General features: G+C 46.3%; 1 protein-coding gene, 2 long non-coding RNA genes, 1 pseudogene and 2 gene segments (V, D, J or C); 4 read left to right on the top strand and 2 right to left on the bottom strand.

Annotated features, from left to right (window-relative positions):
• The window catches only part of LOC309847518 (immunoglobulin lambda-1 light chain-like), a 1783291-nt gene that overhangs the window by 1681088 nt on the left and 85043 nt on the right, over positions 1-17160 (top strand).
• LOC309847526 overlaps positions 1-17160 on the bottom strand; it is a 712223-nt gene that overhangs the window by 611782 nt on the left and 83281 nt on the right. The window lies entirely within an intron of this gene.
• The window catches only part of LOC309847513 (immunoglobulin lambda-1 light chain-like), a 1777964-nt gene that overhangs the window by 1681088 nt on the left and 79716 nt on the right, over positions 1-17160 (top strand).
• On the top strand, positions 27-1147 carry LOC309847510 (protein SGT1 homolog pseudogene; annotated as a pseudogene). Its single transcript has one exon. The product of its transcript is annotated as a protein SGT1 homolog pseudogene (transcript).
• Positions 4152-17160, top strand: part of LOC309847515 (immunoglobulin lambda-1 light chain-like) — a 120290-nt gene continuing 107281 nt past the window's right edge. Inside the window, exons 1-3 of the mRNA XM_082697959.1 lie at positions 4152-4193; positions 4438-4569; positions 4953-5255. Coding sequence (XP_082554085.1) covers positions 4175-4193; positions 4438-4569; positions 4953-5255 — 454 coding nt within the window. The 5' untranslated portion in view covers positions 4152-4174. The remainder of the gene's footprint in view (positions 4194-4437; positions 4570-4952; positions 5256-17160) is intronic.
• Positions 5063-17160, bottom strand: part of LOC309847525 — a 91330-nt gene continuing 79232 nt past the window's right edge. Inside the window, exon 2 of the long non-coding RNA XR_014302480.1 lies at positions 5063-5243. This is a non-coding gene — a long non-coding RNA (uncharacterized lncRNA). The remainder of the gene's footprint in view (positions 5244-17160) is intronic.

Genomic DNA, 17160 nt, shown 5'->3' with positions numbered 1-17160 from the left:
CATAGGTTAGAAATAAGCCAGTTCTGCTCCAGAAGTTTCCCCCTTGGGCGGCAGTGGTGTAGCTCGTAACCTTGGTGGTAGCAGTTCTAACAGAAACAGCGATTCTTAGGGATGGCAGCAGGACCTGCAACAGCCCAGAAGTTTTTCCGGAGCTTCTCAGATGCTCTGATCTAGGAGGACCCCCAGGCGGTGTTAGAGGAGCTGACTAAGACTTTGGAACAGAAACCAGATGATGCGCAATATTATTGTCAAAGAGCTTACTGTCACGTTCTTCTTGGGAATTACTGTGATGCTGTTGCTGATGCAAAGAAATCTCTTGAACTTAATCCAAATAATTCCACTGCTGTGCTGAGAAAAGGGTTATGTGAATACCATGAAAAAAACTATGCTGCTGCTTTAGAAACTTTTATAGGAGGACAGAAATTAGATAGTACAGATCCTGATTTCACTGTCTGGGTTAAAAGGTGTCAGGAGGCTCAGAATAGATCACAGTCTGCGGTGTCTGCATCCCAGAGGACTCATCAGTCAAAATCAAGTATGACTGGTATCAAACAGAATCTCAAGTAATCATTACACTTATGATCAAGAATGTTCAGAAGAATAATGTAAATGTGGAATTTTCAGAAAAAGAGTTGTCTGCTTTGGTGATACTTCCTTCTGGAGAGGATTACAATTTGAAACTGAGACTTCTTCATCCTATAATACCAGAACAGAGCACATTTAAAGTACTTTCAACAAAGATTGAAATTAAAATGAAAAAGACAGAGGCTGTGAGATGGGAAAAGCTAAAGGGGCAAGGAGATGTGCCTAAACCAAAACAGTTCATAGCAGATGTAAAGAACTTATATCCATCATCATCTCATTATATGAGAAATTGGGATAAATTGGTTGGTGAGATCAAAGAAGAAGAAAAAAATGAGAAGTTGGAGAGAGATGCAGCTTTAAACAAACTATTCCAGCAGATCTATTCAGATGGTTCTGATGAAGTGAAACGTGCTATGAACAAATCATTTATGGAGTCTGGTGGTACAGTTTTGAGTACCAACTGGTCTGATGTAGGTAAAAGAAAAGTTGAAATCAATCCTCCTGATGATATGGAATGGAAAAAGTACTAAATAAATTAATTTGCTATCAAAAAAAAAAGAAAGAAGCCAGTTCTCTCCTTCTCTCTGCCCAGGTGAAATAAACAAACTACTCTGCTCAAACGTTGCCTTATTGAAAAAGTCCATATTGTGCAGGGTTGTCCCAGATGACAGCTGCAGGACTACGACTGTTAACTAGCAGAGTTGGCTACACATCACACAGGAAACTCTTAAACCTACCACGGTTTTTCCTCTGGATCAGCTGTTCCTAGGACTGTCCCCACTGGGTCATAATTGTGCCAGACAGAGCAAAGACAATGCAGTATGGGTTGGTGTCATGGCTGTCAGGCCTTTTCCTCATGCATCTCCCCTATGCCTTCAGGACCTGGGGAAGTCTGATCTCAAATTTGCCTCTTCTGTTTGATGTTGGAGAGCTGCTATGAATGCCCAGTTCCATGGCATGGTTGATCTGATAACACAGTTTGTGCAGGCAGCTCAATCACATAGTTACTTAGTGGTGAATTGGGAACCTACAGTCTCTGTTAAGTTTCAGTAGCAAGCCAAAGTGTGTGCCAATGGGAGCTTTCTACTAATACACATGCAAGAAAAAAATGGTAAGGTGCCCATCTATTTCAGATCTAGGGACAAAGTCTTTGATTGAAACCAGTGATGAGTCTGATTACTACTTGATCCTGCCGTTCATTATGGTAACAACACACACCTTACCATTGGTGATAAAATGGAACTACCTGTCTCCTAAAAATGCAAAGATTCCCAAAACTACAACTTTGACATCCAATCCAGAGTTCAAAATCTCTAGAAAACATATGTGTATATGTCATATTTATTGGCATATATGTACACAAATACATCTTCAACATATACACAGCAGACACAATTAGTATCTAAGTGCACAAGCATTCACAAGCATATTCATATATATGTATGTGTATCGGTACATGATAGAAAGGAGTGTGTGACAAGAATTTGATGTCATGTGTCACAAACACACAAGTGAGGCACAGAAAAGCCATGGTCACTGTCAGCTACAAACAAGCTCCTGCTTCCCACTCATTTTGCAGGGAGGCTCACGCAGGGTTCCTCTTGTGACTCACCTTCCCTGGAAACATATAACATGAGAATTCTAACACATCACCCACACCTGTCCCCGATTTTATAACCTATGGGAAAATATCGCCTTGGAACTCAACTAGCATAGAATCCCAGACATGTAAGGTCATCACTGTCCCCACATCCTCTCACAAACCAGACTCTTCCCCACAGGGACAGACTCCAAGCATACTTCAGTTCTTGTCCCTTTTTCCCATCCTGACAGCAGCCACACAGTCCCCTCTGCAGAGAAGCTTCCTCCAGCCTCTCCCCACACATGACATGCTGGTCATTTTGTCTGATGTCATTTCATTCTCTGCACAATCCCAACACTGTCCAGGCTCTTTTATCATTTAAATAACTGATTGATTTGTATTACTTATTATCCCCCACTGGACTAGAAGTTTTTAATGCAATGAATGCCCATATCAGTCGGAAGCATGAACATTCAAGCAGCTATTTTCTGGCAGACAGAAGTAAGTCTGAAGTCAGATGGTGGTTCTTCAGGTACAACCATTCCCTGAGGTCCCAAATCCTCTCATTGTGTCTCCCACCATTGTGACTATGGAAACTTTGCTTTGTCTTGTTGTTGACAACAGACCTCAGGATGGCTGCTGCAGCTCCAGCTATCAGTCATGAGGACAAGGGAAAGAACATTCATAAATCTAGTCAGTTTCTTTCATTCATGGACAAATCTTCCCAGAAAGATCCCCAGAATAATGACACATTCGTGGGCTAGCTCTGGGCCACAAGGTCAATGCTGACCTAGACATAACTGAGAAATAGTGGGGCTTCTCTATGATTATAGAAGACAAGATGCAGGTAGATGGGGTTGATGATGGTGTATCCCCAGTGCTGTTCTGCCCAAGGCAGGAACCCAAGAAAGACTTGTGTCTTATTTGCACTGATATCCCAGGATGAAACCTATGGAAGAACAAGTTGGGTCTGAATAAGATTTTGTTGGTTGAGTGTCCTACTGTCTCTGTCCTTGGAGCAGGAGCTATAATCAGACTATGTGGTAGTCCAGCAGCCAGATCAAGTGAGACAGTCCCTGAGTCCTGTGTCTCCTGGTGCTCAGCCCCAAAACCATACCATCACCACCCCCACCCCAGAGACATGAGCCCTGATACCTCAGATGGGTGCTGCCTTCTCTTCACATGAGCCTCTTCCTATTGTCATGGGTAATCTGACGCTTTATACCTAGTCTTGATGCTGGCAGGAACCCCACAAAGATGAGCAAATCCTCCCCTGGAGGATGCAGGCCATCAGTGCATGGATCAAGGGGAATCAGGATGTGAGCACTGGGTCATGAATCTCCACCTGGACAAAAGATTTCCCTAAACTTCCTGCTGCCAGTGTGGAGCGACCACTAGGGGGAAGCAGAGATCGCCTGGCAAAGCCTCAGGGATGTTTGTTTGTTTGTTTGTTTGTTTCAGCAAAACAGTATTCATTATTTTTTCACCACACCCAGTGCTCCATGCTGGAAGGATTGGTTACCAGGACCTGAGACCAGAAGGTAAAGGTATAGGTTTACTACACTATCACCTTTGACAGATGTAAAATTCTGACTCGGGTCTCTCATCTCTATCCTGTGGAATTTGTCTCGGGCTCTAGCACATGGCCAGGACTTCATGACGCTCCACCCCACCCCATTCCTGCTACACTCTGTCACTGTCAATCCTTGCTCAAGCACTGTGTCTGTTCCTGGCAGGGAGGGCACCTTGGGGATACTGAGGAACAGCATCTATGACCTGCCCCAGGAGCTCTCCTAGGCACGGACACCTAAAGCACATCAATGGCTCCCTAAACCTCCATGTGCACCTGGCAAGGGAGGTATTTTGTTTCTGTTCTGATGCTTACAATATAAACCAGAAGTAGGACACACACTGCTGACCCATGATCCTCAAGTACCTACAGAGGAAACATTCTATAATGGGTTCAGAAAATGCAGACAGACTCCACCTCACAGCTCAGTTGTGACCATGCCTCCCCAGGAACCAGGTCAGGACATGGAGAGGGATAGAGTTTGGACCCCAGGCTACGGAAACACAGGGGAAAGAGAATCAGCTGGGCTGAGGATGGGTTTGCAGGAGCTGCCCTCCCATCTTTGTGTCCCTTGGAGCTGGGCCCATTTGTGTATGTGTGTGTGTGTGCATATGTGTTGTTAGTAGCTGAGCTCATTTCTAAAACCACAAGGCTCCTCAGCAGCAGTCCCTGAGCTCTGGCTTATTTGCATAACCAGCAGGTGTCTCCAGCAAGAAGATAAGAGGGTTCCAGGAGGAACACTGCCCAGCCTTGAGCTTCGGGGAGCAAAAGCAAGGAACCTGCGCCATGGCCTGGACCCCTCTCCTCCTTGGATTCCTGGCTCACTGCACAGGTGCTGAGACCAGGCTCACACCCCCTTATCCCTAGGTTCTAGGACATTCCTGGCCCTGACTCTGAGCTCAGCAGTGGACTGCCACTGAGGGGCAAGATCTCAAGACCATCTTTTGAGATGAGGGATTTATGGGGTGTAATCTCCTACCACTATTATCATTGGCTCTGTCTGACCCCAAAAGGGCTGCACCTGCCCAGGGAAATGGGAGGAATGGTTCTCATTTGTTCAAAGGTTCTATCCACAAGGCCAGCACATGGGCCCCAGAACAAAGAGGACATCAGGGTGGGAATTATCTAGAGAATCACTGGGATTTAAACCAGGGGTGGTAGTGTCCAGGGGATGATACTCTGGCTGCAACCTACCTCTCATCTTCTCTCTTGCAGGCTCCATGGCCTCGTATGTGCTGACTCAACCACCCTCAATATCAGTGAAACTGGGACAGATGGCCAAGATCACGTGTGGGGGAGACAACATTGGGAATAAATATGCTTACTGGTACCAGCAGAAGCCAGGCAGGGTCCCTGTGCTGATTATCTACGAGGATAGCAAAAGGCCATCAGGGATCCCTGACCGGTTCTCGGGCACCAACTCAGGGAACACGGCCACCCTGACCATCAGCGGGACCCGTGCTGAGGACGAGGCTGACTATTATTGTCAGGTGTGGGACAGCAGTACTAATGCTCACAGTGACACAGGCAGATGGAGAAGTGAGACAGAAACCCCTTCCCCATCTGTGTCACACTCTCCTCCAGCTCCAGGAGGCCTGTACACAGAGCAGGGAGCACTTCAGGCCCAGGTCCCTGCATCTGAGATCCCCAGACCTTCCTCCCCATCCAGCCCTCCAGGCAGCTCTGCACAGGGAGGTCAGGAGAGCATTTACAGCCGACAGCACTAGGCTGCTTACTTCTTTGTGCCTGGGTGTCAACTGCACATAGAGGAACTAGGTAGAAAAAAGACACAGGGAAACATTTGGCCAATGGTCATGATCTCACCATTTCCAAGTGGTGATCATGAGCTAATGCTCTCCCGACTGATCAGGATTACAGTTCAAATTGTCCCAGCTCAGCTGAGTTCCTGAAGCTCTGGAGCCATGAGAGGACCCTCCTCTACCAAAGTGGAACAGATGACACTGAGAGGTCACCCATATCCCCTCTTCTGGGCTCACACATGCACCCACGGCTTCCTGGAGCCCCTGGCTGCTCACAGGAGAGCTCCTCACTAGAAAATGCTGCTGGTTCAGAGATCTGCTTCCCCAGGTTTCTGTCCCTTCTCAGAGAGGTTCAGGTGAATGATCTCAGAGGCCCAGGGCCCAAGGCTCTGACTCTGGTTCAGATGTCCTAAAAAGTCCCAGCTGGAGAGCTCCCTGAAGGAAGGAGGCTCATCTGATGGCTCACTCTCTGTGGGTCGCTCTCCTTCTGCCCAGGCTCATTTCCCTCCTCCTTCCAGGTTTTTACACATGCACTTCCCTGTCTCAGAGTCTGCTTCCAGGAACCCAATCTGACATGGCCAGCATCCTGGAGACAGTCCTCAGGGAACAGAAGGGGCCACTGTATATATCCACAAAGCTGGGATACCTCCCCAAAATCCACAAGGTGCATGTCCAGTCTCCACCAGATGAGATCCTTTCTTCTGTTTCTATACAAGGAAAAAAGACGCAGACACACTAGGTGTTCTGGGTTCTGACAGATAGTTGGAGAGTCACATCTATCCTGATGGTGAATGAGTGACATTGGGACAGTTGCCTCCTCCTCCAGAGTGTCCAGAAGATATTCATCTATGGGAGTGACACACACAAGGAGTGCTCTCTCAATCTACCCCTCAACACACACACATTTTGCCCAAGAAGCCTTCTTTACATGCACCCTACCCAGAAATATGGACAGAAAACAATTTTATGAAATGTAGTCTAGTCTCTTGATGCTGACACGTAAGAAGCCACCAGAGTCCCACCTTGTCCTCGTGAAATCCACTAGACCCAAGCAAACCACAGTCTTCAAATAAAGGGAATATTAATAATCTTTCTATCACTTGATGATATACAACTATCCCACGACAACCACAAATAGGTTCTTTCACCCATAAGAGGAAACAAAATGCACTTTTGTCTGCTAGGGATATTTATTTTTGTCCCACATGATTTGATATCCTAAATATTAACATTGAAATAGACCGTTTCTGACCATTAACACACCTGATGTGAGATGATAATGGGATGAGGCAGGTGGAGAAAACATAAACAAATGATTACTATTTATCCAAACACATTCCTACAACATAAGGAGTAATTCGTGTTATTTGCATGCTCACTTCTGCCACTACACTGTATTCAGAGAAAGGCAACTATAATGACTTTCTTCACCACCCACCCCTTGATCCCCTTTCTTCAGGAAAATACCTGACCTAGTCCTCATCCCAGCCAGTTCGGAGGACTAGACCTTCATTCAGGAACATTGGTCTATTAATCAGATATGCTGAATTGAACTGTAGCACGTTCATGACCATAACCACAAACCAGGGACTCTTAAGAAGATCTCCTGAATCCATACATACCACCCCTTGCCTCACTTGTGCAGTGGACACCCAGTCACCCCATGACAGTCACTATGAATCGCCCCAGCCAGCACCCTCACTGTTACTCCTGACCCACTCTGAGGAAGCTCTGAAAGAAATAAGGCTCTGACTCTGCCCACAGAGCTGTGCAGTCAGTATGCCCCGGGGATCACCATCCACAGCACGCACTCCATATGGCTGGTGAAAGTGTCCATTCTGAATCAACTTTTCAGATCATACAGTATCTGGTGTTTAATTCAAGCTCACTTACCCAGAGCAGGTCAGTGAAGCCCCATGTCTCAGGTGGCCAAGTAGGACCTAAGTAGATAAGAAGCCCCATGTCTCAGGTGGCCAAGTAGGACATAGGTAGATAAGAAGAAGTGAGATTTTCCAGTGCCTAGACACCCCCCACCCTGTGAAGCACAGCAAGCACACAGTCCTGGGGAATGGGGAAGGGGTTGCTCCCCAAGATGCAGATGCAGCTGCAGCCGGACTGGGTGAGGCCCAGGCATCTGCAGGTGGGACAGCTCCCCAGTGAGCCTGTGGTATTTCTCCTCCAAGGACCTCTCTCTGAGTGGTTTCACCCCTGCTCTGCTCCTGCTTGCAACCGAGGTGAGAGGCCCACAGGGAAGCACAGTGGGAGGCACAAGTGACCCGATCTCCCTCCCAGTCAGGGTCCATGGGGTCAGGACCCACACTCACTGTGTCCACATCGTCCCCTCCCTTCTCAGGGCTGTGACAGTCACTTATGACTCAGCTGTCTTCCTCCAGCACCACTCCTTATCCTATCTTAGAGGCTCTGTGCCTCCCCTAACCTGCGGCCGACTCCCTCCATGTCAGTGGCCCTAATCAGGCCCATGAGCTCAGGCATAAACATGCCTCTTGGCAGCAGGAGAACCCAAGCCTGGTCCCCCAGCAGGTGTATATACAGATATGAGCGACCATCTGGGGCTGATTCTGAGGATGGAACATAGGTAAATGGCCCCCTGAGCATGACCAGGACTGAGAGCCAGGACTAGACTGACCATTGTTGTCCTACTTAATGTACCACTGGGAGTGCCTGGCAGTGACTCAGGTGACATAGAAGGATGGAGGATGGGACATGAACCAACCTGTCATGGTCTGGCTCTCACTCTCACTGTCCTCTGAGCAGCTGCTTGTCAGGCCTAAGAGCATGAGACCTTCCTAGTCCTGGCCCGGACCCTGAAGGATGGGAGACTAGCAGGTTCCCTGATCTCAGATCTGTGTTTACCCTACTGAACAGTGGCAGAGTGGTGAGCTCTTGCATGGGAACTACAGCCAGGCTTCAGAGTAGATAATACAGATTTGGAGTGTCATTATGCATCACGTGGGCCCCAGATGTAATCACGTGTCACTCTGGAGAGATGACAGCTGTATCAGAAAGCACAGCCCTGTGGGAATTTCCCTTCTCCTTGGGTACAAGCACCTGGATGGGCCCCAGCGGCTCTGTCACTCCTTCCTTTCCTGGATGAGGTTTTCAACAACCTACAGGGCTGCCCAAAGCTTACTGAGGAAGAGTCCAGGACCTGCTGCTCCAGGTGCTTCCCTTCTTTAGGTTTTACAGAAACTGGGGAAGAAGAGCAGACACCACCTTGGGGCCCACCTGGAGACCTTCTCCTGGCACCACTGTCCATGCACTGCCTCAAGTCACCTGCACCAGGCAAGTCTGACCCTTAGGTGACCTCTGACCCACATCCCTGTGTGACCCTGTGTGGTGGCCCCAGTTACATTAGGGCCTTACTGTAGCTTTGAGGAGAAAGATATTTTCCAGTATTTGAAGAGATTTGTATTATAAGGTCAATTTCTTTCCATGATTCTTTGACCTGTGATTTTGAAATTGATTTTGAGAGTAATTGCATGACGCCCAAGGAACAGATGAGGAATTTATTAAGAAGGAGGAGCAGAAGCTTCCGCCATTTCTACCCTGGCTTGTGTTAGAATGATACCTTCCTGGGAATGGGAGACATTGAAGTGAAATCATTTTCTCCTCACAAAAGAATGGAGAGTACAATTACAATTTTTCATCTAAATTTTACTTAATGACCTGATCAATCAGAAACAGGGTCTTTGATGGAAAACTCTATGACTAAAACAATCATTCCATGGATTTTTCAGGTGAAAGGATTATGAAAAGGTCCCTCTAGAGAATTACAATCTGCAGATTCCCACCAGAGCCTTCTTCATCAACAGGACAGTGAATAGCCCGGCACCTCCGGAGGTCGCTGTGGTCAGGTGCAGCAGCGCCCCCACAGGCATCTGGCAGAACTGAGAGCAGAAGCTGTCTCCTTCAGGACCTGGATCATTCTGGCTGAGGTTGTCCCACATCCCTTCCCAGTCTGAGCAGCCTTCGTCACCTGCTGCAAAGGACTCCTGCTGCCTTGTACCTACCAGCTTCTGCTCTTTCTCTCCGTCTCTGGTGACGGGGACCTACACTCTTGTCCCTGCCCTCCTTTCCCTGTCAGGTGCCCCCTTCCATCATGTTACTGCTCAGGAAAGCAGTGACAGGTCATCCACAGGGGACTGAACCAGAGGCAGGTGAAGCCCCTCAGTCACCCTGTGTCTACAGCTGCATAAGACGGGAAGGAAGGAATAGCCACTACTACCCTGATTGTACTCAGCCCCCACGTGACCTAAGGTGAAATAGGGCTGGTCTGAACCCACCTTGTGTCAAACTTGTCGCCACCTCAGCAGCTTCCTCCTAGAGGCCCCTCTACGTGCCCAGCAGCTTCCCTGAGGACCTGATTTATTACCTGGAAATGACCTCTTACCACACCTGACACTTCCCTCTGAGCCCAGAATGCTCACCTTAGGAGAAAAGTCCACATGAGCCCTGAACTGAGTTGGAATCCTAGGTCCCTCAGGTTCCCCATCTTCCTTCAGATTCTCTACAACGGTCCCCAACAGCACTGACTGGGCTTTTCACACTCCTGTCTCACTACTTCTTTCTTCCTCCTGACCTGAAAGCGGCTCCTGGACTCCCTCTTCAGGATGGGCCCTGACCTCTGATCATGGAGCAGCCTGCCTGTTCAGTTCTGTCTCATCTCTGGATCCATGTTCTCCAGCACAGAACTCACCACTGATGCCTTGGTCCCCATTCCGCCAGGAAGGCTTGTCCACTGCAAGAACACACTGATGAATAGCAGCGACGTGAAGAGTGGAGCCTACTTTCCTCACAAAAAGAAGTCTGAGGTAAGAAGGTTGTTGTTTTCTGGGGGCTCGCCAATCCCATGAGCACCCACAGTCTTACTAGTGTTCCCTCCTCTTATCCCTACAATGTTGGTTTTGCTTCCATTCGTACTGATGATGTACCCCAGGGAGTGCTCAGCTCCAGCTCTACCCCATGTTCCTCAGGAAAGGCGCTGCTGAGTCCCATCACTTCCTTCCTCATGACAGCAAGCTTCGTGAGAATATCCACCCATTACCTTACATCCATGGTCCACACTGGGCCACGTGGTCAAGCCTGGCTACCAGAGACCTGACAAAAGCAAGCTTCTGACTTTCAGTTAGATGTAGGTGACAATGTACACGTAGAAAGGAATCTAGTCTCCCACCTGGGTCTGCACACCAGTGTGTCTAGTATTGGATCTCACCCTCAAGATGGAAAGCCCTGAGAGAAGATTCTGTCTTCTTCCGGTCAACACACGAGAGAGAATATATAAGACAAAGTGGGTGAGAATACACATTTTTTAGGGGATGTTCTCTTGTCTCTTTGGGGATTGAGTTGCCATTGCCCCCTATCAGTGCTTCACGCACAGCTGCAGCAAGGAGAACCAGCCTCTAAGTTCTGTGTGCTCCAGTGCCACGCCCCGGGACCACCTGCATGACCTCCACCACCCCAGAGACATCAAAGGGGATGTGTCAAGAGGGCCTTGCCTCCTCAGTTTCTAATAGGATTTCTCATGACTCGTCTGAGCCTGTCATGGCTGGTCTATAGGTGGCACAGGCCACACAGTGGAGTGGATTTCCTCCCTTCTGGTCAGCACTTCGTGGATCTGGGAATCACAGCTTGATGAGTGGATTCTGAATCCAAACTTGGACGGACAGAGGACATCTTTGTACCTCCGGCAGCCAGCATGGAACAGCCATGAGGGGGCAGCAGAGGTCACCTGGGAAAGCCACCTGGACAAGGGGAGGGTCTGGGCATCAGAGGTTCTAATATGCAGGGACTAGTATTGGGACCTAACACCTGAAGGAAAGGTGTCCGTTTCCTAGAGAATCTTCACACTGACTTCCAAATCCCGCTGGCTCCAGGTCTCTTAGATTTGTCTTTTCTGGATTTTCTTACTCTTCTGGCACAGGCACTACATCTGTATTTCACAGCCCATGGCAAAACACAGACACTGTCCAGCATTTTTGCCAGAATTATTCTATATGAGCCTGTCAGCACATTGGGAACACTGAGGCACAGAATCTCTGTAGTGCCCCGGGAGCTCACATCAAGGACAGAATCTTACAGAATGGCAGGGACTCCTGGAATACACTATATGCCCTTGGTAAGGGTAACATTTTAATGGGTTCTGACTCTCAGGAGCTGTGCTTGGGTTAGGATGCTACCCCTATCTTTGCCTTCTCATTTCACCATAGAACAGGTTCATAATATTTAGACTGACCTCACCTCTGAGTGCTTCTATAGCCAGACCTACCCAGGAACCAAGACAGGACATAATCCGAGGTAGAGATATCATCCCCAGTTATGCGACAAACAGTTGAAGGAGAATATCATGAGCCAGTGGTTGGGTCTGCAGATGCTGCTCCTCTCTGCTGTGTGCCCCTTGGTGCTGAGCCCTTCTCTGAAACCACAAAGCTCCACAGCAGCTGCCCCTGAACCATGGCTGATATGTATAACCAGCAGATGTTTTCAGCAAATGAACAAAAGTAACCTGTGTGGGTAAACCTGCCAACCTAGACCCTGAGAGCAGAATTGGGCCACCTCTACCATAGCCTGAACCCTTGTCTCCTCAGCTTCCTGTCTCTATGCAGAGATACCAAACCCATGTTCACACATCTCTGGCCCCACAGATCTAGGAAAAGGCTAGACCTGATTCTGAGCTCAGCTGGGGGCTACCCAGGGTGGGCAGGATACTCGTGATCATCCTGCAACATAAGGGGCTCATGGGCTAATACCAGAAGGACTGTGATCACTAGCTCTCCAGAACTAACTCTGCCAAGAGAAAAGGGGTGGGGAGTTCCATTACATCACGGATTTCATTCCCCTGTCAGGCCTATGGGCCCTTGGGACTGAGACTGGGGGTGAAACGGAACCCTGTGTTCCCACAGTATCCCCAGACCTCAGTCTATGCTAGGCAGCTAGGAATATCTCCTAAGAATGGGTCTGTATATTCCAACACACCTCTCATATTTTTTTTCTTCCAGGCTCCATGGCCTCTTACCTGCTAATCAGCCCCCCTCAGTGTTGGTGACTCTGGGACAGACAGACAGGATCACCTGTGGGGGAAACAACATTGGAAAGAAAGATGGTCAGGGGTACCAGCAAAGCTAGTGCAGGACCCCCTGCAGTTTATCTATGGTGATAGCAACTGAGACTAAGGCATCCTTGATGGATTCTCCAGATCCAACTCGGGAACATGGCCACCCTGACCATCAGCTGACCCATGACTGAGGATGAGGCAGAATATTACCGTCAGTCATTTGACCATAGTGGTAATGCTCACAGTGACACAGGCAGGCAGGGAAGTGAGACACAAACCCCTTTCCCGTCTATGTCACACTCTCCTCCAACCCCAGGAGGCCTGTGCACAGAGCAGTGTGCAGGTCTGACCCAGGTCCCCACGTCAGAGGTCCCCTGATCCCACTCCACCCAGCCCACCATTTAGGTTCTGTGCAGGGTGCAAGGCCAAGGAAATGTACACAGATACTAAAACTATATTTCACCTGGGACTGCAATGAAGGAATGACTAATCAGGTTAGAAGAAGAAATGGAGATATTTTTTAAAGATCAAAACTTTTAAAGTCCCAAAATGAAAATTGCATGATCAGAAATACACAGGTGAGATTGTCAGCAGATCTGCTGATACAAAAGCAAAGATTAGAGAGCTTGAATACATGGCCACAAAGCTATTAAACCTGAAACATAGAGAGAAAAGCTGGGGGGAAAAAAGAGTAAGGCCTCTGTGCCTAAGATAACTTCTTGCAGGGTCAAGTGTGTGATTGGAGTAACTACAGGAGAGAAGGTGGGGAGCCCGTGGTTAATTTAAAAAAAATTTCCAGCGATAATAGCCAAAAATGTTCAAAACTTGGTGGACACATCAATCAATATATATTCGAGAAGCTCAGTGAACAAGAGAGACAGTATAGCACACATGGTAATCAAACTTTTATAGACCAGCAATGCAGACACTCTCATAGCCAGAGAGGAGAGTGTTGTTCTGTACAGAAAACCAGCATCCTGGTGGGAGCAAGAAAACAGAGGAGCAATGACTGCAAATACTAAAAGAAGAAAACCTATAAACCTTGATCTCTACCCAGTGAAAATGTCATTGAAGAGTGAAGACAAAATAAAACTTTTCAGACTGCAAGCCTCACAGAACTGATCACCCACACACTTTGCCTACAAGTAATAGTAAAGGATGCCCCATAGGAACAATGACAGAGAGAAATGTAACTTTATGAGAAGATATTTTAAAAAATCAGATGTCAGAGCTATATGGATAAATAGAAAAACTGTATAACTTAATGTATGTGATAAATAGTCAATTATTTAAGCAGAAGTAATAGCAATACATTTTGATTTATAATGGTTATAAAAACCAAAATACATGACAATTTTAGCAAAAATGATGGGAAAAGGAAAATTATTTTATCACATTCTTATTGTACCTAAGAATGACGTTGTGCCAGGAGGTAGTTTACATTAGGAAGTGAGGATTTCCACGCCAAAATAAGACATTAAAATCAAAATATTTGAACCACAAAGAGTAAGAGCTGTTAGACTACCTTCTTTAGGATTCTCCAGAGAATATGTATCCAATAGGGCATGTATCTCATAAACACCCACATGTACATTCATATGCTACACACAGCCATACAAAGGAGGAGACAGAGAGAGACTGAAAGAAACTTATGTTAACAAACAAGACATGCACGGATGCCTGGGTGGCTCAGTCGCTTAAGCATCTGCCTTCAGCTCAGCTCATGATCAGGGTCCTGTGACTGATCCCTGAGTCAGGCTCCCTGCTCAGAGGGGAGCCTGCATCTCCCATCTTTGCTTCTCTCTCTCTCACATAAATAAATAAATAAAATCTTAAAAGAAGAAGAAGAAGCCGCCATAGGGACAGACTCCCTACACTCAGAGGAAGAAAAGGATTCCAGTGGATTTTGATTGAGATGAAATGTCAGTGAGAGACAGTGGACTAATATCTTTATTGAAAAGGGGGAAAAACAGTTTTTCACTTGGGGAAAATATCCTTCAAACATGATGTCTAAATAAAAAATGTCCACAATACACAAATACACAAAAACTGACACGATTGCTCATGAGCTGACCCAAAATACAAGCAGTAAATGAATATTCCTCAGGCTGCCTGGGTGACTCAGTTGGTTAAGAATCTGACTTTGGCTAGGATCATGATCCCAAGGTCTTGGGATCAAGCCCCAAGTCCAACACCATGCTCAGTAGGGAGCCTGCTACTCCCTCTCCTGCTCCCCCTGCTTGTGTTCTCTCTCTGTGTCAAATAAATAAATAAAATTTTTTTAAAAAAAGACATCCCTCAGGCATGGGAGGTGATTCCAGGAAGAATCTGAATCTACAAAAACAATGTAAGGGATGCTTGGGAGACTCAGTTGGTTAAGTGTCTTCCTTCAGCTCAGGTCATGATCCCAAGCTCCTGGGATCCTGTCCTGTCCAGTCCTGCATCAGGCTTCTTGCTCACCAGGGAGCCTGCTTCTCCCTCTGCTTGCTGCTCCCCCTGCTTGTGTGTTCCCTCTCTCTCACTCTCACTCTATCTCTAACAAAGAAATAAAATCTTTTTACAAAATCAATGTGAAAATCAGAAATGCTAACTAAAGGGACAGATACTAGGACTTTTTATTATCTAATCTCTTTAAAAGATTCATCACTGCAAACCAGGAAAAAATATCCAATGAAAAAAAGACAGTCACTTCAATAAATTATGCTGGGAAAATTAGAAAGCTATGTATGGAAGGATGAAACTCATCTATTCTCTTGCACCATACCCAAAGATAAACTCAAAATGGATGGAAAACCTCGACATGAGACAGGAATCCACAAAAATCCTAGAGTAGAACATAGGCAGTAACCTCTTCGACATCAGCCACGGCGATTTCTTTCATGACACGTCTCCAAAGACAAGGAAAACAAATGCGAAAGTGAACTTTGGGGACTTCATCAAGATCAAAAGCTTCTGCTCAGCGAAAGAAACAGTCAACAAAACAAAGAGGAAACCCACAGAGTTGGAGAAGATATTTGCAAATGACAGTACAGACAAAAGGCTGATATCAAGGATCCATAAAGAACTTCTCAAATTCAACACACACAAAACAGATAATCATATCAAAAAGTGGGCAGAAGACAGAAACAGACACTTCTCCAATGAAGACATACAAATGGCTATCAGACGCATGAAAAAATGTTCATCATCACTAGCCATCAGGGAGATTCAAATTAAAACCACATTGAGATACCACCTTACACCAGTTAGAATGGCCAAAATTAGAAATACAGGAAACAACGTGTGTTAGAGAGGATGTGAAGAAAGGGGAACCCTCTTACACTGTTGGTGGGAATGCAAGTTGGTGCAGCCGCTTTGGAAAACAGTGTGGAGATTCCTTAAGAAATTAAAAATAGAGCAACCCTATGACCCTGCAATTGCACTACTGGGTATTTACCCCAAAGATACAGATGTAGTGAAAAGAAGGGCCATCTATGTCTCAATGTTCATAGCAGCAATGGCCACAATCACCAAACTGTGGAAAGAGCTGAGACACTCTTCAACAGATGAGTGGATAAAGAAGATGTGGTCCATATGTACAATGGAATATTACTCAGCCATCAGAAAGGATGAATACCCAACTTTTGTTTCAACATGTATGGGACTGGAAGAGATTATGCTGAGTGAAATAAGTCAAGCAGAAAAAGTCAATTATCATATGGTTTCACATACTTGTGGAGCTAAAGGAATAACATGGAGGATATTAGAAGGAAAGGAAAAGTGAAGGGGGAAATCGGAGGGGGAGAGGAACTTTAAGAGACTGTGGACCCTGGGAAACAAACTGAGGGTTTTGGAGGGGAAGGGTGGGGGATGCGTGAGCCTGGTGGTGAGTAGTAAGGAGGACACGTATTGTATGGAGCACTGGGTGTTATACGTGAACAATAAATCTTGGAATGCTACATCAAAAACTAATGACATATTGTATGATGACTAACAACACAGTAAAACTTTAAAAAAGGATATGTCACTGTGCACACAAATATAGTAACTATGTATTCTGGAATTTCTGACAAAGGTAAAATAATATGGAGGAAAATGACAGCGAATATGCTGAGAGATGAGACACAGAAGGATGTTACCAGGTGCTTACATTCCATGTAATGTGGCAGCATCATCAGAATGTGGACTATGGCAAGTTACCGATAATAAGACAGAAAGAACTTAGAGCTTGTAAGCAGAAGAAGTAGATAAAATGGGATCATATCAAATGCTCCATTAATCCAATTAAGATACTTGAAAAGAAGAACAAAGAACACATGGGACAACAAGAAAATAAAGGCAAGATGCTATATTGAAAAAACAGTACTAATCACACTCAGGAATATTCTAAACACCACAATTAAAGACGGGGATTGTCAGATTGATGTCACAGCAACATCCAAGGGGCTGCTGCTGATGGGAAACCTCCAGGAAGGGAATTGACACTGAAATCTAGAAACATTTGAGGACAATTCCTACCCAATTCTGCTCCACAGTGTGAGCCATGAAACATTCACAGGTAACAGAGAGAAAATCTGGGAAGATGAGTTGAATCCTCAAAATAATTAGGATG

This window comes from Mustela nivalis (genome assembly GCF_964662115.1).
Source record: "Mustela nivalis genome assembly, chromosome: 14".
In the NCBI taxonomy this organism is placed as follows: Eukaryota; Metazoa; Chordata; class Mammalia; order Carnivora; family Mustelidae; genus Mustela; species Mustela nivalis.
The sequence above is the reverse complement of the archived record's forward strand: the minus strand, read 5'-3'. Positions and strand labels throughout refer to the sequence as shown.